The sequence below is a fragment of the Rhinatrema bivittatum genome, chromosome 3 (genome assembly GCF_901001135.1).
Source record: "Rhinatrema bivittatum chromosome 3, aRhiBiv1.1, whole genome shotgun sequence".
Lineage (NCBI taxonomy): Eukaryota > Metazoa > Chordata > Amphibia > Gymnophiona > Rhinatrematidae > Rhinatrema > Rhinatrema bivittatum.
In genome coordinates, this window is record NC_042617.1 from 297,613,812 (window position 1) to 297,641,318 (window position 27,507).

At 44.3% G+C, this 27,507-nt stretch overlaps 1 protein-coding gene across 2 annotated transcripts in view; it reads right to left on the reverse strand.

Moving 5' to 3' along the window:
* The window catches only part of LOC115087614 (acid-sensing ion channel 1), a 520,530-nt gene that overhangs the window by 104,606 nt on the left and 388,417 nt on the right, over positions 1-27,507 (reverse strand). The window contains exon 1 of one of the 2 annotated variants that reach the window (XM_029595018.1): positions 12,976-13,934. The exons of the other annotated variant lie outside the window; for it this stretch is intronic. Coding sequence (XP_029450878.1) covers positions 12,976-13,593 — 618 coding nt within the window. The 5' untranslated portion in view covers positions 13,594-13,934. Of the gene's footprint in view, positions 1-12,975; positions 13,935-27,507 lie in introns of those variants that run through there. 2 annotated transcript variants of the gene reach the window in all.

Genomic DNA, 27,507 nt, shown 5'->3' on the forward strand with positions numbered 1-27,507 from the left:
GCTTTAGCATTGTTCCCCCGGAGGTGAATCTCTATGCTCTCGAACCAAGAACCTACCAGGAGTATTGCATCCAGACCATGAAGGGATGCCAAATTCAGTCCAGCTCTTGGGTTTCTTCTGTGGAAACTTCCCAGGAAGGCAGCAGTCCATCTGCTTTTGGGCTGCTGAAATCATCATCCATTCAATCCCCAACGCCAAGTGAATCATTGGTGGCGTTGTCCACATGCAGTCTACAGATGCCAAACATACTGTTTGACCAGGTCCTCTAGGCTGATGTAAAAGATCAGTCCTGGGTGGTCCCTAGCACCTATGCCAACCCCAAAATACTTCTATGTGCTTCCGAAGTGGAGAAACTGGTGTGCTGGCAAGTGCAGCTGTTTGGCCTTCACTACCCCTATGTGCTCTTGTACATTATGGACTACGTGGAGTTAAACAATCTAGAATGACTGTGAGAGGAAGTCGACTGGCAGATCACCCAGAATTCAGCTGATCCAAGTTTTTACGAGGGCACACCTGGATTATCCTAAGGAGATGGCCCATTGTGTGAAGGAGCTACAAATGGGCCACGGTCCCAGTAAGGATGTGGCTGTTCACCACCATGTGTTGGGGCCCCCAATTCAGCATTCAGTGTATGCTGCCCTGTGGGGTGGCTATCAACAAACTACACCCTGACCACTACGAGTCCTACCCTTTACTCTATGTGGGCCAGTAATAATGAAGTAATATCCTGGTCTCCTGGATTATGCCATTTAAAAGTAAATGTGCCTTTCTGAAGGAGGGGAGTTGTTAAAAGAACTGTTTACATCTGTTGTGGTGGGGTGTTTATTACAGTTTATGCAAGAACTTTTGCTATTGTTTCCTCCTTGTGAAGGCATTTGAGGTACTGGACTATACTCTTCCAGACTAAAATCTTCAATCAAATAGATGGCCTAGGTGGTCAAGAGGCCTCGAAGATCAAAAAACCTCCATTGCCATTCCCTGGTTGGGAAGAGACTGTTTCTATAAATTTCATTTTTGCTATTCTATGGGTGGCTCTTTTTAAATAAAATTCTATGAGTTTGCATTTAAGAAAAATAAAAGGCTTGATGGTTTGGTAATGCCACTATTGAAATATTGTTTTCAAGTTTCTATGAAAATGCATAAAAACCTTATAAAAATAAAAAAAAAATGTTTTGAACTAGTGACCCCTGGATTCATTTGTAACTTCTGACATTTTAAGTAATTGTTTCCTTTGAAAGTTGGGAGTCAAATGCCCTTTCAACTCGTTAACCTATTATTTCCAGACTGAAATTCAGAGGAATTAGTAGTCAGAGGCACCACAGGCATTGGAGGAACCTATTCCAGGGTTCTCCCATCGCAGGTCGAGTTAGCCGTTTTCCAGCCTGAAGAATTCAGAAAAGTAGTGACATTTCCAATATAGATGTGGAGGTTCAGCACAGTGTGTAATTATAGTGCTTCATTGGGGATGGGGAGAGCATTTAAGAGTAGGGGTAGCACCCACAACAGCCAGCAGTGGCAGGGCTGGTATTTGCTAGTCATGTCATTATAGTGCACCCTAATTTGGTGAATGTTCGCTCTAATTTATCAATTTACAGGATGGAGTCAGCAGACCTTTTCTGTTAGTGTCTACACCAGGTATACAGCCTGCGGAGGTTCATGGAAAAAGAAAAAAATATGTGTGTATTTGTATTAAGGTAATTGCAATGCAATAAGGGGAGAAGTTGTTAATTATGCACACACTTGTAAAATCTGTGCAAGAGTCTCCTCCCTTGTCCAGATTTTGAAATAACTGGGAGGGGTGTTGTAACCTAGGTATCTTCTCAGCTTACCAGTAAGTCCTGAGTGTTTAGTATCAGTCCTCTAGTTAGAGTAGGATGGATAATGGGAAGAAAAATGCAGACCATCCTTCTGTGGAGTCGGGAATGGCCGTCCCACTTGTGATAGTATATAACCGCGCCTTTGTCACAGCTTGGGAAGCAATCCTCTTTGGTTAGTACAAAGAACAGAGGGAGAAAGGAGTTTAGTTTTTGTTATTTTTCAGGCCCAGCCAGTTTAGCCAAGCAAGCCCTGATTGGTGGTCCTGGCCAGGGTCGGGAGGGTTTCTGCCCAGCAGTACACAACCTGTCTGGTGGAAGATTCTCTCTGAGTGCATTTTTTGGACTTTAACCTTTTAAGTAGTAGGGGGCCTTACTGGAGCCTGTACATCGCCTGAGCTCAGGGATAGGGGAACCCTGGGTTTGGGGCTGTGCAGGTTAGGGAAGACCTGCCCCCCCCCCCCCTTTAACCTCAGTGAGGTTGGGGGTGTCATTGACCTGCTGTATGGAGAACCTGGTGTTATCTTCAGTTTTTAAGAAGATTAAGTTCACCATCCAGGGGGAAATTTTGACTGCCCTTCCTTCCTGTCTTGGGCCCAGAATGTCCTACTCCAGGGGATCCCTCCCATCAGGGATTTGAATAAAAGCACAAAGGACTGCATAAGAGCATAGAAGGTTTGTATCATCTAAGAGTGAGTAAAGGCAAAGCTTACCATTCAAAAGGGCACCCATTTGATGAATCTTCAGATTCTGGGGCAGTGGCGTAGCCAGAATTGCTTTTTTGGGTGGGCACAAGGTTAACATGGCTGGGCTATAGGCATGTAGGTCTGAGACCTATTAGTTGTTTTCTTATTGATAAATAATGCCATATACCGCACCCTACAATGACTTTCTAAGTAGTTTGCAACAGCCATTATGCATCATGCATGAAACTTTAAAATAATTTACCTCAATTATTTCAAGCACTTACTAGAATTAAAATTCCTTATTAATCTGAATTTATTTTATATTTATTGCAGTTTATAAATGCACAAGTATATTGTGTAAAAAGCAAAGAAAACAATCAGATCCAATCATGTAATAAAACAAAAATTATTGTATTATTTCATGAATCTTCTTTTCAGAAAGCCAGAAATCATCATAACTACAACAAAATATAATTAATCATCAGAACAGGTGCAGAGCAGAGCTAGGACAATTCACATTACAACTAACATGAAAAACAAAATTCAAATTCTGGTGCCACCTCAGCAAAAATTATCCCTCCACTGCTATTTTGTGAAGTAACACAAACTCCGGCAAAGAAAGACTTCTAGAACCTTGCCATACAGTCAAAGCACTGACTCTCAGGTTTCAAATAACAGCAACCTTATGGAAAAGCAGCAATGCAAATACTACACCAGGCCCTAGAACATTAATACATCACCTACTGGAATAACAGAACAAGCTGGACTACTACAGAGAAATTACACGCTAGCAGAAATACCGCATTTCAGTCACATACAGGCAAAACAGAGACCGACCCTTACCTAATATAGAAATAAGAGACTACAAATTAGAAACAAAAACATGCAGATAAAACCAAAATAGAAAGCCTGGCAGAAAATGCTATCACTGCCTTCAAAGATCAATGAAGGGAAAAAAAACCCCCAACCCATTGCCAACTGGAGCCACGCTTAGGGTCCATGGCATCCAGCACTGGCTTGCAGGCCTTACACTGAAGAACACTGGGCTAAATGCTAGTTAGTGAGGATAGAGGTTCACAGATAAAATGAATGCAGTGGGAAGAAAGAGAGAAAGAAGAAAGGAAGCCCAAGAGCCAATGAGAAAAAGAAAAACCTTTAAAAAAAAAAAAAAGAATAAAGAAATACAAAATCCACTGGAGCTGAGGCAAGTTATTGTAATGTTTGTTTGTTTTTTTTTGGGGGGAGGATATATTTCTAGAAAGCACTGCTACTTTAAGTAAAAATGGCTTTTTATGGAAGGTCACAGCATCTAGTCTGCTGTGAAGAAAGAGAAAAAGCTGGTCTCTCAATTAGGATTGCAAATGTTAATGAAAGCTTCTCAAAGCACAGAGGAATATGCAAAGAAGTGAAGAGAAAGCTAGAGATGAACAGAGATCTATGGCACTGCACCAGGAATGAAACTGGGCAGACTCGTTGAGCCTTGTCCTATTCTCTGTTGCACTCATCTCAGCAGAACAGTGCCTGGTGCTCCAGATTTCACTGTATTTTGCATTTGATGGCAAATTAAAGCCTTCTACTTGTGCCCCATGGCTACATTAAATAATCTGTCAATTCAGCTGCTGCTATTTTTTTTCAGCTGTAATGAGAACGTTTCTGTCAGTGTTCCTCGTCTTGTGTGTCCTACAAAGCCCATTGCCAGACACTTTCTCTCTCTCTCTCTTTTCTACCACATTTTTCTCTTCCTTTTTCACTGTCGCTTTTCCTGTACCTCTCTACCTCTCTCTACATGCTCTTTCTCTATGTATCCCTCTCCTCCCACTCTCTCCATGTAACTCTCATCTCCTTTTTCTCCCTTTTAGAAACACAGAACATGGTAACAGATAAAGACCACGTGGCACATCCAGTCTGCACATCCTCCTCTTTTTCAGCTTTATAGTCCCTTCCTCTCCCTCAGAGATCCTCTGTGCTTGTCTCATGCTTTCTTGAATTCTGATATGGTCCTCGTGTCCACCACTTAGACCAGGAAGCTTTCCATGCATCTACTACCCTTTCTATAAAGAAATATGTCCTCAGATTACTCTTCAGTCTACCCTCTTTCAACTGCCATCCCATAACCCTTCATTGTAGAGCCCTCCTTTCTGTTGAAAGAGTCCTGCTTCCTGTGCATTTATTCCTTGGAGGTATTTAAATGTCTCTATCATAGCTCCCCTTTTCCTCCTTTCCTCCAGAATATATATATGTTTAGATCTTTAAGTCTGTCCCTATATGCTTCATGGTGACCATTTTAGTAATTGCCCTCTGGACTGATTCTGGTTTATATCCTTTTGATGGTGCGGGCTTCACAGCTGTACACAGTATTCCAAATCAGGTCTCACCAAGAACTTATATAGGGGAAATATCACCTCCTATTGTTCTCTCTATGGACCAAAGCATCATTCTGGATTTTGCCATTGCCTTGTCTACATGTTTGGCACCCTTAAAATCATGAGATATAATCACCTGAGATATAATCACCTCCAAATCACACTCTTGTTTTCTGCATAAAATAACTTCTCTTCCTATGCTGCCAGACTCTAAACATTACCCAAGCTTCACTAGATCCCTCCCCATGTTTTCCATACCTTCCAGGCTCACTACCCTGTTGAAGATTTTGATATTTCCCGATAGTCCTTCCGCAATATCGTTAGCATCTCTATCCTGCTTTTCATTCATGAGTTCTAAGTACTAAGCATTTATCACCAGCAATGGGGCAGAACTGGCTGGTTCACCTGGTCTTTCTTTGCTGTCATCTACTATGTTACTATGTGTTGGCTGATGGGGAATGTCCTGATCTGGAGTTCCCTTAGAAGGTGGAATTTCATCAATGACTTGAGGCCAGCAAGATAAAAGTTCTATAAATAACATTTTCAAGCACAGGGTGAACAATTTTCTAAGTAATCTAATCCATGATAACAGCAATTGAACATGGATAAGATTGCCCCATTTTGAAAACTGACCTCCTTCAATGTCACCAAAGGGAGGGGGAAAGCAAAACTATGTGCAGGAATTTCACTTTGAAATCCCCCTGCGAACTTTACTATTATTGATTTTAGCTGCGCTAGCCTCAATTCCTTCTAAGGGAGTCCCAGATCAGGACATTCCCCATCAGCTAACACATAACACAGTAGATGACAGCTAAGAAAGACTAAATGGACCAGTCAGTCTGTCATGTTGTCTTCCTCTCTGGTTTGCTACCGCTTCTGAGTAGATGAACACATAAATTCCCATAATGAAACCAACAGCAGCCTTCCTCCTCCTCTCCCCCCAAAGCACAGTCAGTAGACACCAAGTATCACCACCCCCCACCCCCCACGGCGAATTTCCATTTGAAAATTGGCTTGAAGTCCCTTTCAGAATGGCTCCCCAAGTTCATCTTCACTGTTTGGGAAGTTTACGTATAGTATGGATGCCAGAAATATGCTGTCAGGCCATTCACCCCAGCGGTGGCTGTGTACATTGGAAATTCCATACTCTGGTTTAAGTTGTAAGAAATAAATGCATTGGAATGAAAATTGTATATCAGTTATTATTACTATTAACAGTAAAATCTCACAAAAGCTGGTAAATTAACAATTTTGCTTAGGATACTGGGCCAGGATGGAATTTACCAGGCAGACTGATACCCAGCTCTGATAAGTACTGTATTTATCATCCAAAAGAAATCTATAGGCTATCCATGTCTTTCTTTACAAGGCAACAAGATCATTTCAAGAGTTGTTTTTTTACCAGTCATGTACAATATTTAATCAAAGGCTTGTGTGAGCTGCTTCTGACGGAATAAGATTACCGGCAGCTGCTGATTTCTCGCACAGTCTTTGTCCTTTGGGGACACAGTATTTAGGGACTGCAGGCAAGCTCCAGATCTGGTCCTGGTTTTTGCTACCGTTCCCCACAGAGCTTTGGCATTTCTGATTTCCTTAAGAATCGCAGGTCTACAGGTCTGCTAGGACAGGAGTTTAAAAGCAGAGTGGGCTCAGCTTGTCCCAGGTGGTGAGTGACCCTGTTTGCAGAGCTGATATGTCTCGGCCTTGGAAGAATGGTGGCTGTTCTGCAGTCATGAACCCTGCTGACTAGCCAGTTGGTCAAGATATGGAAGCCAAGAAATTAAAAAAGGGGAAAGCAAGAAGCAGGGAACAGACAGAGACTTTAGAGAGTTAAGGTGACCAGAGTGCCCATGTCTTAAGGGGCAGGCTATTCCAGTCCTGGTTTTACGTCCCAGTGCATGTAAGAACTGCATACCCATAGATGCACTGAGAGTAAAACTAGGACTGACTCAGCCTCTCCCTCATTTATTTATTTACTTATTTATCGAGTTTTATATACCATTGTTCGGTTTCGCCATCATAACGGTTTACAAAGTTTCGATGTTTAACAGAGTTTCTAAAAGGTTCATATGATTGTTAACATAGATATAGATATAAACGTAGTTCGTAGGTCAAGCTATACAGGTTTCAGTTAAGTGTTATGCTACTGTTTTGCATTGGTTCCATATGTTTGCATAGTGTTTTTGGGAGGGAAGTGGTGTTTTAGAGTCATTGGGTGAGTTGGTAGGTTTTGGTAAACATCCAGGGTTTTAGATCTTTTTTGAAAGTTTTTATGTTTTGTTGTGTTCTGAGTTCGATTGGGAGGGTGTTCCAGAGTTTAGGGCTTCCTAATGAAATTTCTCTCTTTTGATTTGAGGTGAGTTGTTTAGAACGAGCAGGTGGAATCTTTAATAGTCCTTTATTTGCTGATCTGAGGTTTCTGTTTGGAGAGTGCAATTTTATGGATGTACTTAGCCAGTTTATTTGTTTTTCGTATATTATTTTGTGTAGTATGGATAGTATTTTGTATTCTATCCTAAATTTTATTGGGAGCCAGTGTAATGATATAAGTGTAGGAGTAATGTGATCATGTTTTTTAGATCCAGTGAGTAATGTTGCAGCTGCGTTTTGGAGGATTTGGAGTGGTCAGATGGTGTTAAGAGGTAAGTTGAATAGCAGGGAGTTGCAGTAGTCCAGGTTGGAGAAGATGAGTAGTTGAAGGACAGTTCTGAAGTCATTGGGAGAGAGGAAAGGTTTTAGATGACATAGGGTTAGAAGTTTGTGATATCCGTCTTTGATTTTTGTTGTGATGTGGTTCTTGAAGAAAAGTTCCTTGTCAATTATGACTCCAAGGCTGAGGGCATGATTGACCGGTGAGATTGCTGCTTTTTGGATCATTAAGTTGAGTGGTGGCAGTTGAGGGGTGTTGTTCTTTCTATCCAGTATGATTATTTCAGTCTTATCGAAGTTTAGGATGAGTTTCATGTTGGTTAGTAGTTGCTTTATTTTGTTGAGGTAATTGGCTGTTTTTTTGTATGTTTCTTCCAGAGAGTTGTGTATTGGGATTAATATTTGTATATCATTCGCATATATGAAGTGGGTCAGTTTAAGGTTTGAGAGGAAGTGGCATATCGGAAGCAGATAAATGTTGAAAAGTGTCGCCGATAGAGTGGAGCCTTGGGGAACTCCGATGCCTAGGTTTATTTTTTTGGAGAGGGTGTCGTTGATCAACACCTGGTAGGTTCTTTCTGGTCACCTTATTAAGAAAGAGTGATTGACAGGATGGTATACTGAATTATCGCCATTGTTTTTAGCAGAACATTCAATTATTTTATTTGGAATTGCAAACTGAGAGGCCACGAAAGACTGATAGAGGAAGAAAGAAAGCAAGTGAGAGAGAATGTGAAACACAGACAAGAGAGGAGCGGAGGACACAATGCTTACATTTTGCCTTGGCTTTGGTTGCTGCTGCCTCTGCCATTAGGCTGTCCCGGGCACCTCTCGCCTCTCGTTAAAAGACATATGTTCTCATGCGCCCTCTGAACCTTCCTGCCTGTAACTTCAATATTTCTTTTCATATTTCCAAAGAATTTTCTTTTCTATGGAAACTTTGACCTTCTCATACTTTACTTTGCTGAAGCCTGCCAAATATATGAATATTTCTATCACGTCCCCTCCTTCTAAAGGAGCCCCAGATCAGGACATTCCCCATTAGCTATTACTGTGGTTAACGGGCTTTAACACACCTTTGCAACAGGGATGTAAAATCAGATGGGGCACACAGTAATAACAGCACTGGCGCTTTAACATAGGGCAGCTCAGTGAAAGGCACATGACAGACAGATGGACAGAGAGCTTGCTAGACAGGTGGACTTCACCTGAAGTCAGTCCATGATGGATCTCTGCTGGGGTGTCCTCTCACCACGCTTTTCATGCGTCCCTATCCACAAGTCCCCTTCTCAGCATCACCCTTAGACCAATGGCCTTCAAGTCCTAGGGCAGGAGTAGGCAACTCCAGTCCTAAAATGCCACAAACCGATCTGGTTTTCGGGATATCTATGATAAATCTGCTTAAGGTATATTTACATACAGTGGAGGCAGTGCATGCAAATCTATCTCATGCATATTCATTGTGGATATCCTGAAAATCAGACCTGTTTGTGTTGCGTTTGACAGCTAGCGGGCTGCCCCCATGAGCCGCCGCTCTCACCTCCGCGGCCCGGCCAGGTGCTGCTCTCTCCATTGTGACAGGACGCCGCCGACTCTTCCCCCGGCGAGGGGCTGCCGGGCACCATGCGGCAGGACGCCGCCAGCTCCTGACTTGCACTGCTCCTCATAGGCACGCGCGCGCCCGATGCCAGCCCTCTTAAAGGGACCTTGGTGGGAAAGTCCCCGTGGCCCCTGCTGATTTATTTATTTACTTATTTTATTTTAAAGCTTTTACTATACCGACATTCGTATGACCTCACAGTCTTCGCCCTATTTAAGGTCAGCTTCACTGATGCACCCTGCTTCAGCAACAGGTCCAGCTATCTCCTGTAGTGCGTGTTGCTTCCTGGCTTCGTTTGCCCAGCTTGTTCCTGCCTTTGTCTGCCCACTGCCCAGTCTGCCCTCGCCCAGCCTGCCTCAGCCCTATCCGTCCCCTTACCTCTCCCTTGGATGGATAGCTGGTTTCGATCCTTTCCATGGTCCCTCGCTACGCCTGAATGCTGCCTGTCTGGACCCTTGCCTAGACTTTCACTATACCTGACCGCTGCCTGCCTCTGACCATAGCCTGCACTTGGACCACGACTCTAGCCATCTCCTGCTGGCCCCGGCACCCAAAGGCTTAAGCCGAGGGGAACGTGGGCTGGTAAAGGAGAAGCTCTAGACCGGTCTCTGCTTTGCCTGGGTCTGCCTGGGTCGCCTGGCATGTCTCCTGCCTGCAGGTGGAGCCAGATTCACCCCAGCCTAAGGCTGGGGTGAATAACAGTTTGTGGGGCTCCAGGACTGGAGTTGCCTATCCCTGTCTTTGGTGCTACACCAATGAAGACATACTGATTTCCTCATATGAAGCAGTCTGTGGGGGAAATCAGAAGATGGACCGACATCCACATAGTAAAGGGAGATGAAATCTGCAGAAATGACTTGATCTTTTCTGTTTCCATCTTTGCTGCCAGGGCTGGACTTTGATTTATGGAGGGAGTTTCCCCATTCCTTGTCTATAGTAAGACTTTTTAGTAGCTAGATTGGTCTTGTAGGTTCGAATAATTCTGCAGGCTTTGATGCTCTTTACCGGACCAAAATAAGAATTATGCAGGGGTGAAGTTGTATATGAGCATTCCAGGCTATACTGGTCCCTTCTGCAGAACCACTGGTCCCATCAGCACCTGCATGGCAAGCAGCAACGTTTCTTAACCTGCAGTATGCAAACACCCAGGAGTATGTGAGCTGCAGGAAGGGGGTAGGAGGGTGTCGACAAAGCAATGTAAAGGAAGGGCTGCTTGTTGAAGAGAGCAGCGGCACTCCCTGCCCCTGCTGGTGCCCTCCTGTTTAGTCTTCTGGGATACTGGTGATGGGGTAAGAGAGGGACAAAGAGAGAGAAGGTGGGAGGCAGGAGGAGAAGAGAGAGAGGGGAATGGGCATGAGAGAGTGGAGGGCAGAAGGAAAGGACTGAGAAGTGGGAATGGGGTGTGAGGAAAGAGAGGATTGGGGGAATACTGGTGCTGAATGGGGGGGCAAAGGAAGTCAGGGCAGAGTGGGAGCAGGAAGAGAAGAGAAAGGGGGTGGGGATGTGGGGCGAGGGAGATAAAGGGTATGGGATGATTGGGGAGAGAAGGAGTGGTAGACAGGGGGGAGGGGAGTGGGTCAGGAAAGGTGAAGGGAAGGGAAGAGATGGAGAAACTGCTGGGCATTTTGTGTAGGAAAAACGGGATTGGGAGAAACAGATGCTGAGTGAGAGGCAGAGAGATAGGATGGCGGGCAGAGAGGAAGGAGGCTGCTGGGTACAATGTGCTGAGGGAAAGAAGACTGGTGGATATTGTGCTAAGTAGAGGGTAGGGGGAGAGAGGGTGTGGGAGCAGATGGGAAATAAGAGAGGGTGGGGGAATACTGGGTGTTGTTCTAGTGGGGGATGGGAGGTGTGGTGTTCGGGCTGTTCAGCTATAAGTGTTGTTTTTGTGGGGGGGGAGGGGCAGGAGGTGATGTTGGGGTTGCCGAGTCCCCAATACTGTTTGTGGGTTGGACAGGAGGTGCTATGTTGTGGCCACAGAGCCCCCGTCTCTCTTGGAACAATGGTGAATAATGTACCACAAACAACTTACGTAGAATTGATGTCTATATAACAAGAAAAAAAAGAAATCCAACATATCAGACTGTAGCACTAGAAAAAGAAAATTGTTCCAGTACCCCCCCCCCCCCCCAACGCACATGCAAAATCCTTCCGTGATCACTGCACAATCTTCCCTAGCATTTACTAAAAACCCTTTATTTATGTCTAAACATTTATTGAGTAGGAAAGACAAAAATATACAAGTCTCATTTTAACCTGGGTATCAGGAGATGGGGCAGGACCAGCATATTGTGACAGTGACATAAAATAGCTAATCAAAGCACTCCCAAGCAAGGACACCTCTCAGATAGTCAATTTGAAGCTGATATGAGCCCTGTCTCCTTTCTAGTGCAATCAATCAGGATAAACAGAAGCCGAGAAGGAGAATATCGGGGAAGAATATCCACAGGAAGCACTTATTTCTGTTTCTGTTGGCTCTGCTTCACTTTGAGGAGAGACAGCCTGTGGCATAAGCTTTATAACAGGATGTTGCTGTCCCATTTCACACTGTACTTGGGAAGTGGAAAAACCAGAGACAAGGAAATATATTAAAAAACAAAAAAACAAAACAAAAAATTCTTTATAAACTAGGAAAAGCAGAAAGGCAGAGAGCAGACAAGAAGGGAAAGAGTTAAGGTGAGGGTCCCCTCTTTGCTGTTCTAGCCAATATCAGTTTCTTGTAATAAGCATCTCGGTTCAGGTCTGAAATCATCCCCTGGACCCCCTTATGACTTCCTGCTCGTATATGTTTGCATGTTTATACGGGAATGGAATGGCTCTCATGACAATAAATTAAGTTAATTTTATTGATTCAATAGACTTGGAAGCAAAATTATCAATTCTAGGCACGTAAATCCTCTTTCACCTTCTGCCTATCCCACAAAACTTCTGCAGTGGACTTAGTACAGTTTCTGGAGTGGTTTAGCTCTGTCTGCTACTGAAATGTAAAACTTAGAAAACAGAAACTGGAACCATTTTATGGTCTGATCCATTAAACATGACCAGGTGCTGGGTTTTCATCTGGCACCTCACTTGTTCAAATCTATACATCTTTTTAGGAATTGGCTGCAAGATAAGACAGACAGGAACCACTCTTCTTATAAAAGTTTAGTTCCCAGCTAGCCACTGGTGCCCCTTTCATGCTGGTTAGTGGGCTGCCCAACCACAGCTGGATCCGAGCACAGTGAGCTTAGCTTCAGATATGACAGCAGGTATCTATGTTTGACAGCAGAGCCATCTGTACTACAGCTTCCCAAACCTGGGTTTTCAGGATGTCCACAAGAAATACGAATGAGGTAAATCTGTGTACACTGGAAATCCAGCACATGCACATTTTATCACATGCATACTCACTGCGAATATCCTGAAAACTCAACTGGCTGGGGGGTCTCTAGGACAGGTTGGGGAAAATCCTGTGATATATCTTTTCTCACTGCTGACTTTTCAGGCACCTGGTTGGGTTCAGTTGCATCTCCGCGGTGGTCCAAGTTTGAGTGTAATGGTACCAGGCACCGTTCTTTTCCTTCACAGACCGGCACAATCGTTTAGCTTTTACTGTACACTGGATCCTTCTTTCAGAAAGCCAAAAGGATTCTAAGTGTGTAACGGGATGGAGCACGACACGTGCCCTGTTTCTTGTATACTTTCTCTAAGCATCTGTGTCTTCTCCCTGTCAAAGGCACAGTTTTGGATTTGATGGCCCTTTTGGTCTGGTAGTTAGTGTTTCCCCTCTCACCTTGACTGGTTTTCTTCTACCAATGACACTGCCTTTGAGTTGCCTGAAGGAGGGGTGGGGGGAGGAGGGGGGAATGACCCCCACTTACCACAAAGAAGTCAGAAGCTGTGCACTGCTTCCCCTGAAAGGTGCAGTTCAGGAGCATGTCCTCAAGCTGGTGACAGGTGCGGTCAAAGAACTGGAGCGTGTTGTAATTCTCCTGAAAGGTATCCGCAGCAGCAGTGGGCATAGGGAAGCCGGAATCCATGTCTTCCCTGAACCCCACTAGTGGGCCCAGGTACTGCAGGTCTGAGAAGCTGAGCTGTAGAAACCGGAAGCGGTTCATGTTACATAAGGTGATAGCTGGGAAAGTCATATTGGGGCTGTCCTGTTCATCCAGCACTGTGACGTGATGGTACCCCAGGTAGAACTTGACACGGTCAGCTACCTGGTAGAGGAAAGCAGAGAGGGAAAGTAGAAAGACGCAGGCCCACAGCACTTGCCGGAGCCCGCAGCCACCCTCCACGAAAATGTGCCTGGCACCATGGAGCGTGCAGTTACTGGCGAAGGCTACAATGTCAGCTGCGGCTTCCTCCTCCTCCTCTTCCTCTTCCTCCTCCTGGCACAAGAACTCGTGGGAGCTCTCTTCACTTTTCCCCTTCCTCCCCTCATCCAGGGAGTCTTCATTGGAGGAGAAGGACACTGTACAGAATATCTGGATGGGCATCCTAAACTTGGTCCTTCTGTTTCTCCTTAAGCGACTGAGCAAACTGCCTTGCCTTTCAGGCTGGTGCCAGGCGGGCGCCTAAGAGTCTGATTTCCTCCTCTGTGTAAGCAATCTAGAAATTATGGAGAGAGCTGCAAATGTCATTGGAAGCCCCCCTCCCCCTACCTGGCATCACCTGAAAACTTCTCCGTCGCCCGAGTGCTCCATCAGATCTCCAGGATCTCTCGCAAAACACCACTTCAAATAAGTTGTCGGGAGGGAGTATCTTATCTCTGCGAATAGCTGAAAAGGTTGGGAGCTCAGGACCTCTAATCACAGTCTGTGTCCTGCGCTGATCTCCTCCTCAGCTCTGGATGAGATTATGTGTGTGTGTGTGTGTGTGTGTGCGTGTGTGTGTGTGGGTAGAAGCTGTGCTGGAGAGCTGACAGCCACACACAAAGTGCAGGGACTGGTGGAGAGTGGTAAATCATTTATTAGATTCCTGTTTTCTCCTGCTTCAGGGGAGGGGCTCTGGCTGGCTCTGAGAGTACCTGGGCTCGGCCAGCCCCACTGGCCCAAAGCTCCCTGGCACTGGCTGCCTATAGCCATACCAAGATGGGGGGCACAGAAGAAATGCGCCAGAAAAGTGACTTTTAAAAAATCTGCTCATGAACCATCTTTACAAAAAACTCAGAGGGGTGAAGGAATGTCCCGCAAAATAACTTTTGGGCATTTTCTTTTGGACTCTGCGGGGATTTATTAGAGAAGGACAGGATTTCTCTCATTCTTTTTTTTTTTATTAGCAACTACCCTTCCCTCCAAAATTCGACAGGGGCTGCGAGCGGGAGGCTATGAGCTGGAATGGTGCAATCTTGGGTCTCAGCAAGGGGGGGGGGGGTTGTGATGGGAAGCGTGTGGTGGTGTGAATGGAGTGTAGTATGTATGGGGATGACTGAGGTGTAGGAGTTGGCAGTATGGGGAGGGCGGGTCTGGGAAGAAAATGGAAAATAGGATGGGATGGAGTCATGCGGGTGGTTTTTGTTGTTCGATGCTTTAACCCATTTGTAGTGCATTAGCTGTTCAATTTATTGATGGCATTTACTCAGTGAAGGATTCACTGCATGTTCATGTTTCATCCCAATAAAAATTATTTTGAAAAAATAAAAAATAAAAAAAACAACGCAAACAGCAAACCCACTTCCAAATATGGAGCTCTGATGGACACTTCTCCTGGGGCTTTTACACTTATAAATTGCCATCAACTTCTCCTTTTTTTCTTTTTCAGACAATTAGATAACAAGCCATGGAAAACACTATCCAAACTAGTAAGAACCTATTGCTCTCATGGAGGCAACACACAATTCGACACATTCACATCACAGAACAACAGGCTTTTTCATCTAAGCATTTACGTCATGCAGCTTTTCTTCAAAAGACGCCGTACCTGCTTTCTCTGAACACCTTTCCACCTCGGCATTACACAGTAACCAACGTTCTGCCAGGTAGAGACTACTAAAGAATTATAAATAACCTGATTGGCTTCAATGAGTTTCTCCCATGTTGTAAAAAAGCTGTCCACGTCTCTGTCTCGGCCCTTTAAAGTGGTCCGTTTCTCCCTCCCCAGGAGCCCAGTCATAAATGTGGACCACTGTAGCATGTCTAGGCAGGGGAGACTCAAGGCAACCTGCTGCCTGAGGTAAGGGATGGTGCTCTCCCCCCCCCCCCCCCCAATGCATGACTCAGGTCAAACCATCAAGGGAGGGTCTCTTTGCCATCCTGCTTTTTTTGGCGATTTCAAATGCTGTGGAAAGGGGAAAGCAGGGGCCAGAGTTCCCAGAGGCATGGCAGGTGTCAGTGATAATATTTGTAGGAAGCTGGCCAGCCTGCACACTCCCAGGACCTCTACGACCTGCCTCCCACCTCCCCCCTCCCCCCCTAGCATTTTCCCAGGAGAAGTGGGAGTTGGGTGAATGGTGGGAGACTTTGTGTGGCACACTCTCTCCGGGCCACTGCAAGGGCATTAGGTAAACTTTACAGCCTTGTGCCTGCTTCTCCTTGCACTCACCACACACAATTAAAAATTCTACATGCATAATAACCAATTTTACATGAAAAAGGACATTGAAAGAATAGTCTACTGAGGTAAAAATACCACAACCCTGTAAAAAAGCAAAATATACACTTGGAGTGCATTTAGTATTAGGCCTATTGTAATGCATGATGGATGTGGGCTTTGCCCTCAGAAAGCCCAGAGTAAACTGAATTACAATTACAATATAGCAAACCTCCCCTATTAAAAGAGCACTAACTGCCAACATTCAAAGAGTAAAAACCCTAACTATGAAAACGTAACACTGCAAATATTACACCAGACTCTAAACACCAATATACCTCCTATTAGGAAAATAGAACAAGCCAGCCTGCTATAGATGCATGTGGGTGGGAGAGCATGTGTATGTATGAGAGAGCATATGTTGTGCGTAGCGTGTGTGTGTGTGAGAGAGCAACGTGTGAAAGCATTTGTGTGTGAAACAGTATACGTGAGCATCTGTGTGTGTGAAAGAGCATATGTGATAGCATCTGTGTTAAAGAGCTTGTGTGAGCATATCTGTGTGTGTGTATGTGTGAAAGAGCATATGTGTGTGTGTGTGTGTTTAACTGGTAGTTTCACACACACACACATATGCTGACACATGCTCTCACACACAGATGCTCTTTCACACACACACACAGATATGCTCACACAAGCTCTTTAACACAGATGCTATCACATATGCTCTTTCACACGGCTAAGTAGCGGCATTTATCTGGGTAAGTACCAATTTATCCAGGTAAATAGCAACAAAGCCTCAACTTAGCCAGATAAGTCTTGAAATGCTGCTTATCTGGCTAAGTCAGATAGCTGGACAAACCTAAAAAGCGTTACTTATCTGGTTAAATCAGACAGCCTGATAAGTAGCGCTTTTTAGATTTATCCAACTTTGCGATAAGTGCCAGAATTGTTGTATTTCCTACATACAACCACTGGGAGGACCATTTTAAGCTCCTGGAGATCCAGCCTAACTATCAGGGGCCTTCTACAACCACGGGAGGGGGGGAGGAGAGAGAGAGAGAGAGAGTGAGAGAGACTAGTTAAAATGCCCTCATACTAGGTAGGTATTTATACCTTTATAGGAGGCCTACCTAGTCATTCGAGGTGAGGTTTAGGTATTCTGTAGGGGTTAGGGGCCACTTTGACAATCAAGCTTGATCAAGCTAGGTTGAGAGAAAACTGCACAAATCTCATCTTTGGGTGAGTTTCCTCACTCTGAAGGTCATCAAATCTTCACAAGAGAGCTCTACTGGCAATGATGCTCAATTTTTGGAGCAGCAAAAACTGACCCAAAATGCTCCTCCGTCAGCCGCCTCACCTTGCTGCCAGACACACATATTGAGCATCATTGCCAGTAGAGCTCTCTTGTGAAGATCTGATGACCTTCGGAATGAGGAAGCTCACCCAAAGATGAGATTTGTGCAATGTTCTCTCAACCTATCTTGATGGACTCTCTACCTGGGTAACATCAAGCTAGGTTGCGAGAACATTGCACAAATCTCATCTTTGGGTGAGTTTCCTCACTCCGAAGGTCATCAAATCTTCACAAGAGAGCACTGTTCTGTTCGTACGTCTCACTTTGAATGTCAAAGTTGCCCCTAACCCCTACACTAATACATAAACCTCACCTTGAGTGACTAGGTAGGACTCCTATAGAGGTATAAATACCTACCTAGTATGAGGGCATTTTGGCTAATGTCTCTCTCTCTCTCCCTCTCCACCCCCCCCCCCACCCAGTGGTTGTAGAAGGGCCCTGATAGCTAGGCTGGATCTCCAGGAGCTAAGCCCTATCACATAGCTTTACATTCACAAATGATGAAGCTTGGCCACAAATCCCACACCAAACTCCTCCCCTTTTTCTAATTTGCATCACACTATGCGTTAAAGGTGTTTTCGCATGTGTTAAAGGCATTTTTTCATGCGAAAACGCCTTAATGCATGCGAAAACACCATATAGCACTTTGATAAATGACCCCCTTAGCTGGATAAGTAGCATTTATTTATTTATTTTTATTTATATTTTTCAAATGTAACAAAGAAACATTTATACATAATAAATTCCTGATGTACGAGGGTAAGTCAGTAAGTAAATCACAAATCTCTCTACTAAGGTAATAAAACATATATCTGTAACGTTGTCATATTCCATAGATGGCAGCACCTTAGAAGTGCTTATGTACATAAATAGTTATTTAAACTGTGCATGCGCAGGGGCTGTGTACAGAAGGAAAATGGCTACCGTGTTGACAGATTATATGGTCGAAGAACAACGTGCTGTTGTCCGATTTTTATGGGCTAAGGGCTTAGTGGCAAAAGACAATTCATAAAGAAATGTATCCAGTATATGGAGAGAAATGTCTCTCATGTAAAGCAATTTATAACTGGATTGATAAATTTGCACAAGGACGTGCCAACGTGAACGACGAAACCAGACCTGGTCGACCTGTAGAGATTGCAACAGAGGCAAATGTGAAGCAGGTTGAAGAGATGGTTCGCGCTAACCGGAGGGTAACAATTGACGAAGTTGCCAAAGAAATTGGGTGTTCTCACGGATTAGCATATTCCTTAGTGCACGATGCATTGAACTTTTGCAAAGTCTGTGCAAGATGGGTTCCCAAACAGCTGACCGAAGACAATAAGAACAACCGGATGGGTGTCTGTTTGGAAAATCTCTGCCGTTATGCAAACGAAGGTGAATCAATGATGGCACGTATTGTTACTGGTGACGAGTCATGGGTGCACCACTATCAACCAGAAGTGAAACGCGATTCCATGCAGTGGTATCACCGACACCGAGAAAATTCAAGCTTGTGCCTTCTGCAGGAAAGGTGATGTTGACTGTGTTTTGGGACTGAGATGGGATACTCTTAACCAGTTTTCAGAAACGCGGTGAATCTGTTAATTCGGCTTCCTACTGTGCTATTCTATTAAAGCTTAAAGGAGCTATTTGTAGAAAACGCCCAGATCTGGAAAAAAGGAGTGCTGATTCTTCACGATAATGCCAGACCACACACTTCGAATGAGACTCGTCAGACAATTGCGAACCTGCACTGGGAAGTTCTTGAACATCCACCATACAGTCCGGATTTGGCACCCAGCGATTTTCACTTGTTTGGCAAACTGAAAAGCCATCTCGGTGGTAAACATTTCACCAGTGATGAAGAAGTGGAACAAGAGGTGAAGCGCTGGTTACGATGCCAGCCAAAAGACTTTTATGCAGAAGGTTTTGATGGACTTTTCAAACGCTGGGACAAATGTATAAATGTTCGCGGCGATTACGTTGAAAAGTAATTGGTTTTTCCAGAAAAACTGTTTGTGACTATATTCTGTATATTTCACAGTAAATAATTCATCTTTTGCATTTAAATAAAGTTCATGAATATTAATCCCATGTATGTTTGTGACTTACTTACTGACTTACCCTTGTACAATACTGGTTTCTTCAAGTATGTAATTCATACACTTTTTTTTTTATTTTCCAAATTTCACATTATTACATGAAATGCATTCTTATTAGAACATGGTACATATACTTTAACAGATAATTCTCATGAACATATTTTCCATTTAATTTTTTAAATATATAACATTAAGTATGTGTACATAAATAGAAGAAATAAGGGGGCAATAGACATTTTACTCTTTTTTTTTTTTTTTTACTTAAGTATCCTGTAGGAGAGCAACCTAACTACTTTTATGTCAATCCTTCTCTGGGAATATTTTGAGAGTGACCAATCAGAAAATCCTTGAGCTGGTCTGGCTCAAAAAATACGTAATTATCGTTCAAATATCTAACACAACATTTGCTAGGATACTTCAAAACATATCGGGCTCCTAAGCTAAGAACCCTCTCTCACATAGTAAGAAATTATTTTCTGCGCTGTTGAGTTATTTTAACAAGATCAGGGTAAATCCATATCTGAGCACCATAAAAAGAGGCTAGCCTATTTCTAAGAAACATTTTCAATACATAATTGTGGTCTGATAGAAATGCAAATGTTACAAGCATTAACTTCCTTTTTTTAAATTTCTGAATCTAATGATAACTCAAGTAATTCTGAAATGTCCATAGATAGGGTATGCCTCTCTTCATTTTCCTCTTGTCCCATTTGGGGCAGGTAGTACACCGTTGTGCAAACTGGAAGCGCCGATTCAGGGATTTTCAAAATCTGCTTCATGTAGATTTTAAATAATTTGATGGGTGAAATCATTCTAACCACTGGAAAGTTAATTATCCTCAAATTAAGTATTCTTAAGGTATTTTCAATTCTTTCCATTCTTTTTCCCAATGCAGTGTCCGACTTAACAAAATTTTGTTGTAAAGTCTCCACCTTTGTTATTCTTTCCTCATGGTTTTCAATTTTAACATTAAAAGTCCCAATCAAATTATTATTTATAATCGTTTGATTCTTTGCCTCCAATGTGGTTGGTGCCAAGGATTTTAAAGCCGTTTCAATTGCTTTCAAGGCAGACCACACTTTCCCCAGGGTAATTATTTCAGGTTGACCAAGATTTATACTCATAGTCAGGGATTCTGACTGGCCTTCTCTCATTTCCCGTGTGGTTGCCGATTCCACCCCGATGCCTGCAGCTGGACCTGCAGCCTTCACCTGGTGAGGGTTCTATGTGCCCTCAAAGGGGGAAATTCTTCTGCATTTTGATTTTTCAAAATGAGTCCGCATATATCTTGTATTATTTTGGTACAGTCCTGATAGCCTTCACTTCCGGAATGCCCCTGAACCTTAAGTTCCCCCTTGTAGAGCAATTCTCTAAATCCTCTAACCAGCTTAAATGTTCACCCCGCTCCTTGTTTTAGCTGCTCCACTTCTTGCTGCAGTACAGTGATTGCTTCACTCTGCTCTCCTGCCTAAGTTTCAATGGCATCCACGCAGTCCCCCAAGCCTGCAAAGTCGAGGCGGAGCTCTGCAGCTATCAGCTGTAATTCATTTTTTAAAGTTCCAATGCCCTCTTTTACCTCACCAAACCACTGCTGAAAATCAGCCCGGGTGATTTCCAGCTCCTCGGCCTCCCTCGGCTCGCCACTATTCGCGGTTGTGAGGGGAGAAGCAGGCCTCTGCTCCCCCCGATCTAAGTCGGCCATGCTGTCCTGGAGCTTGTCAGCCGCGGCTGCGAACGAAAATTGTTATAGGTCCGCAATTTTCTTTCTCATCGCCATCTGTCGATCTCCAGAGGTGAGGGCTAGGATTTTTGCTGGGTTTTCACGAATTTTTGAGGAGGATGAAGCGAGATTTACAAGCTGGAGGTGTGGAGCTTGGGAACTAAGCCGCCATCGGGTTGGGTGACGTCACTTCCTCCCCCAGCTGGATAAGTAGCATTTTAAGACTTATCCAGCTAATAGCGCCTTCACTGCTATTTAGTGGGATAAATAAGAACTTGTCCGGATAAGTGCTGCTACTTAGCTGGATATATTAGAATTTAGCCAGAGAAGTGTGCACAACTGGTATACCTGCTTATTTTTCCATCTAATTTTAAAGTGATGCATGAGAGGATTTTACTCACATTACTTAGACTCATTTAACCCCCTATAAGTTGGTTTTTACATACCTAAATCAGGGAATTTTCTAACATGATTGCAGCAATGAAATTACCAGTTTTACCTATAAGTCTACCAGTTCGCCCAGTCCAGCTGCAGGTCTTCAGGTTGAAGTCCCCCCATCAGGGCTGGTGCAAGAGTCTGTAGTGCACTAGGCACACCAATGTAACACCGGCCTCCTCCCGCCCCCCCCCCCCCCCCCCCCCGCCATCCTCCTCCAAACCCACCCTGAGTTGCCAGTGGCAGATATATAGATTTATGGTCTCCCTCTGACAGTGCTCTCTCTCTCTCTCATTCTCCATGTCACACTAACCTACAGCCTGACAAGCGGGTAAACTTTCATGCATGGTTTATCAAGTTCCACTATAAGTTTACCTGGACCAAGCGGCGGCACTCCCCGGGGGTTTGGACTTACGTGCATATTTTGTAAAATTCGACCACATAGATGTACTTTTCTTTTTCAAGAAAAGTTTTTGCGCATCATCAAGCAGGAGTAACTTATGCAGGGTAGATTTGGTGTATATGCATGTAAGTTCACTTTGAAATTTGGGGTAATTTATATGCTCATATTTGCGACATAAATTATGTGCGGTATTTATTATTCATTTATTAAAAGTACTTATAAACCGCATATATCAAATAGATAGTTCTAAGGGTTGGACAAAAGAAAACTAAATCATCATAGTTCAAAAGATAGACAATATTAAACAATAAAATCATTGTTGAACATCAGCAAATGCCTCTATGAATAAATAGGCTTTTAATTGTTTTTGAAAGACTTCTGCATCCTGCATCAATCGCAGACTGCCTGGGAAGGGCATTCCATAACTGAGGCCCAATCGTGGAAAAAGCCCATCTTCACGTTTCCACGTACCAAACTAGCTTATGAGAGGGTGCAACTAAAAGCAAATCATCTTAGGAGCACACAGACCATCCAGGCAAATATTTAAATACAAGTGAAGATAAACATGATGGACCATTTTCCTTAATAATTTTAAAAGTAAGTACAAGAATTTTAAATCTAATTCTCTGCTCCACAGGTAACCAGTGCAGTTTAATCAGCATTGGGGGTTGCATGATCTCTGAGCCCAGCCCTAAGCACTAGTCAAGCAGAAGCATTCTTTAATAGCTGCACAGCTCGTAATCAATATTTGGGTACACCTATCAATAAGGCAGCGCAATAAACAGTTTGAAAATCACGACTCTTACAATCTAACTTATGTATGGGGAGGATATCATAGCCCTTTACTTTGGCAAGATAGCAGGCAGCCATGTATCATCTTGAATGGCACCTCTTTCATGTTTGCCTCCATTTGCATCTTGTAAACCTGAAGAAAGAAACCCCTCATTTGAGGAAACATTTATTTTTCTGTTCCTTAATATCTCAGCTTAAGTCAAATTTAAAGCAAAGTCAGATTTGCCACCCAGAGAGAGAGAGAGAGAGAGAGAGATAGAGAGCGAGCCAGCGCCAGGATTTACCTCAGTTCTCTAAACAAGCTGCACTCTCTAGTGCCACAGACCCAACTGAATTCTGCTCAGGAGATCCAGGGCCATGTTTTATAAGCACCTGTACTTGCCCACCCAGCTCTGCTTAGTATAGCACCCAGATCCAGGCTTTCCAGATAACCATGAACATCAATCTCTACAACTTTCTCCTCCTTCCGCCCCCCCCCCCCCCAGCCCGTGCCCTCCCTCCACACTCTCAGACTGATGCAGTAATCTGGGTGCTATGAAAACGTGCGCCAGTTTTCAACACACAATTTTAGTGCCCGAGTTATTATTTTTAACGCTGGATGCAGTAAGCTAGTGCTATACTAATGCATCGGGAGTTAAAAAGCGCACCTAAACCTTAAAATGTGAGTTTGGCCCAGGCTGAACACACACTATAATTTGGGAAAGGAGGAGGCATCCTGACAGGCTACCTAGATGAATAAATAGATAGCCGAATAAATCAGTACTTATCCACCTGTCCCGCACAGGTCACCACTACTTAGCTGGATAATTACTTTATCCAGCTAAGTAGCGGTGAACCGTGCCACATAGCTGGATAAGTACTGACATGCGGCTATCTGGCGGCTGCTTCCTGTTGCTAGAAAGACATATAAATCGGTTTTTATCCATTAAGTGGTGGTGGCTGCTGATACTTACCTGGAGAGTTCCTGACTATCTTTTAAACTTATCTTTTCCTTTTTTACTATTTTTTTCATAGCGCCAGAAACTTAACTCCAGCCCTGACCCAGGAGTTAGGTTTCCACAGCTAAAAAAGACACGCTGGTCAGATGCAGTCTCTATGCTTTGAGGAGTACTTCTTAATGCCCTCATTTCCATCGGCTTTCCATGTGAAGACACTAAGCAGTACTCCCATTAAGGAATGCAAATTTCCTGTGCGCAAATCGTCTTGCTGCATCGGCAGTAAGTTTTGCACCCAGAAAATGAGCGCTCAAGAACATAAGAACATAAGAAAATGCCATACTGGGTCAGACTAAGGGTCCATCAAGCCCAGCATCCTGTTTCCAACAGTGGCCAATCCAGGCCATAAGAACCTGGCAAGTACCCAAAAGCTAAGTCCATTCCATGTTACCATTGCTAATGGCGGTGGCTATTCTCTAAGTGAACCTAATAGCAGGTAATGGACTTCTCCTCCAAGAACTTGTCCAATCCTTTTTTAAACACAGCTATACTAACTGCACTAACCACATCCTCTGGCAACAAATTCCAGAGTTTAATTGTGCATTGAGTAAAAAAGAACTTTCTCCGATTAGTTTTAAATGTGCCCCATGCTAACTTCATGGAGTGTCCCCTAGTCTTTCTATTATCCGAAAGAGTAAATAACCGATTCACATCTACCCATTCTAGAACTCTCATGATTTTAAACACCTCTATCATATCCCCCCTCAGCCGTCTCTTCTCCAAGCTGAAAAGTCCTAACCTCTTTAGTCTTTCCTCATAGGGGAGCTGTTCCATCCCATTTATCATTTTGGTTGCCCTTCTCTGTACCTTCTCCATCGCAATTATATCTTTTTTGAGATGCGGCGACCAGAATTGTACACAGTATTCAAGGTGCGGTCTCACCATGGAGCGATACAGAGGCATTATGACACTTTCCGTTTTATTCACCATTCCCTTCCTAATAATTCCCAACATTCTGTTTGCTTTTTTGACTGCCGCAGGCAGTGTAGATAGAGAGGTACGTTTCTACATCAGCCTGTCAGCATCTAACAAAGACGAAACAGAGCACGCCTATAGCTAGGACACAGCTCAAAAACATCACATGCAGTGAGGAAACATAGCATAAAGCTAGATTGAAACATATTCTGTTTCTGTGTACATGTATTTTTATTAGCAGAAATGCCCATTTTTAGCCCAGGTTAGAAGATTCCTCAAGAGTCCCAGTTAACAGAATAGAAAGTAACATTTGCGTTTAATTGAGCAAAGCATCTTGACATTAGGGAAGGTGGGAAGACCTGCCTCCCTCACTGCCTGCCCCTGAGAAATGAAGGAAAAGCCTGCTCACTTCCCCACCCTAGCCCTGGTAAGATCTGCTTCAAGCACAAAAAGAAAGTGTTTCATATGCAGAAATAAAAACAACTGAATGCTGTTAGTTATATTTGGGAACTCTCTGGATTTGACCTGGCAAACCCAGGAAAACTTGGGGTGCATAGCTAAGGAATCCTGCGTGGGGCCTGGAAGAGGAAGTCACCAGGACCTGTGCAGGCGGGCAGAACAAGGAGCTGAAAGGGGAGGAGTCCTGGCTGTAGGGAGGAGCCGTATTAGCATTTTTCCACATGACTACAAGAAGCAGTAGTGACTGTGTTGACCAGCAGAATTTGCAGAGGAAGCGCTGGCATGTGTGGCCGGCAGAAAAAGGAGTCTCGTCGGCTGTGCCGTGCAGGCCAAAAGCAGGAGGCAACTGCTGCTAGTAAATTAGGGGCTTTGAGAGAAAGTGCGAGTGGGCTTGTGCATGTGAGTTTGTGAGTGGGCGTGTGTCTGTATGTATGTGTGTTTGTGTGTCTGTGTGTGTGAGTGAATTGTTGTGTGTGTCAAGCAGTTTCTGTGCACATGTGAGTGAGAGGCAGTGTCTGTGTGGGAGAATGAGAGGAGTGAAAGTGAGTGTGTATGTGGGGGAGTGTGAGAAAGCAGAGTTGCTTACCTGTAACAGGTGTTCTCACAGGACAGCAGGATGTTAGTCCTCACATATGGGTGACATCATCAGGATGGAGCCAAATCACGGAACACTTTTGTCAAAGTTTCTAGAACTTTGACTGGCATCTACTGGGCATGCCCAGCATGGCACTAACCCTGCAGCCAGCAGGGGTCCCCCTTCAGTCTCGTGTATAGCAAAAAGTACATGCGAAAAATAACATAACAAATCGCAAGCAACCCCAACTCCGCGGCGTGGTGGGCGGGCTTTGTGAGGACTAACATCCTGCTGTCCTGTGAGAACACCTGTTACAGGTAAGCTACTCTGCTTTCTCACAGGACAAGCAGGATGGTAGTCCTCACATATGGGTAAGCAGCAAGCTGAGGATGCCCGAGCAATGTACCAAATGCACCCAAAGACATGCAACAGGCAGAACAACAGGGGTGAATTTGGGTAGGAGGGCATCCTGAAAACCCTGAACGGGTCTCTGGTAGGATGTTGGGTAGTTAAGCTGAGAATAAGTTGCGTAGAACAGACTGGCCAAAAACAAAATCTTGCAGGCCAGCCTTATCTAAGCAATAATGGGCTGTGAAGGTATGGAGAGAGCTCCAGGTCACAGCCTTACAAATATCAACAAGTGACACTGACCGAAGGTGAGCCACAGAGGTTGCAACGGCCCTAACAGAGTGTGCTTTCACACGTTCTTGTAGCGGAATGCATTCTTGCTGGTAGCAAAAGGAGATACAGTCCGCCAACCAGGAGGAAAGGGTCTGTTTTCCCACTGGATTTCCCAATTTGATGCTACCGAAAGAAACAAATAATTGAGTGGACTTTCTGTGGGCTGACGTGCGCTCCAGATAAAAGGCTAGGGCACGTTTGCAGTCCAGGGAATGTAAAGCCTTTTCTCCTGGGTTTGAATGGGGCCTTGGGAAGAAAGTAGGTAAGATGATGGATTCATTAAGATGAAATTCCGACATTACTTTGGTAAAAACTTAGGGTGTGTACGGAGGACCACTCTGTCATGTAGAAATTTAGTGTAAGGCGGGTAGGTGACTAATGCCTTTAACTCACTAACTCTACGAGTGGATGTTATAGTGAGAAGAAAAATTACTTTTCAGGTGAGATAGCGGAGCTCACAAGAGTGGAGAGGCTCAAACAGAGGTTTCATGAGCCGCCCTAACACCACATTAAGGTCCCAAGCGTGAGCCGGAGTGCGCAATGGAGGTTTCAGGTAGAGCCTCTTATGAAGCTTGTGACTAAGGGCTGTGTCGAAATAGAGACATCTCCTATTCCTTTGTGGAAGGCGGCTACCGCACTGACAAGCACTCTTATAGAGGAAGTTTTCAGATCTGATTCTAACAGATGCCAGAGATAGTCCAGAAACTTCTCAGTGGAACAAGTGAAGGGGTCTATGGACTTGGACGTGCACCAGACCGTAAACCTTTTCCACTTGGAATGATAAGAGCGTCTTGTGGAAGGCTTTCGTGAAGCTACTAGGACTCGGGATACTGACTCTGAAAGGTTAAGGGGTTGAAGTATTGACCTTTCAACTTCCAGGCCATCAGCGACAAGGTCTGGAGGTTGGGGTGGCGCAGGCACCCGTTGTTCTGAGTTATCAGAAATGGATACTTCCCTAGAGGGATGCGCCGGCGAACTGATAGATCCTCGAGAATTGGGAACCAGACTTGGCGTGGCCAGTGAGGGGCTATCAGAATCATTAAGCCCTTGTCCCTTCATAACTTCACGAAAGTCTTTGATATGAGTGGAAGTGGGGGGTACGCATAGAGGAGACCGCTGGACCACGAGAGGGCGAAAGTGTCTCTCGGCTGTGAGTGGCGGCTGCGAGTGAGCACACAGAAGTTCGCTACTTTGCGGTTGTGGAAGGACGCAAAGATGTCTATGTGTGGATACCCCCAACGTTGGACGATTGTGTCTGCTACCGCAGGGTTGAGAGACCGTTCGTGCGGAGGGAAGGTCCAGCTGAATCTGTCTGCCAGAACATTGTCCACGCCCACCAAGTAGGTCGCTCTGAGGTACATCGAGTGGGAAAGAGCCCACTCCCATATCTGTGCAGCTTCCTGACACAGAAGGTAGGAGCCCATTCCCCCTTGCTTGTTGATGTACCACATCGCTACCTGGTTGTCAGTT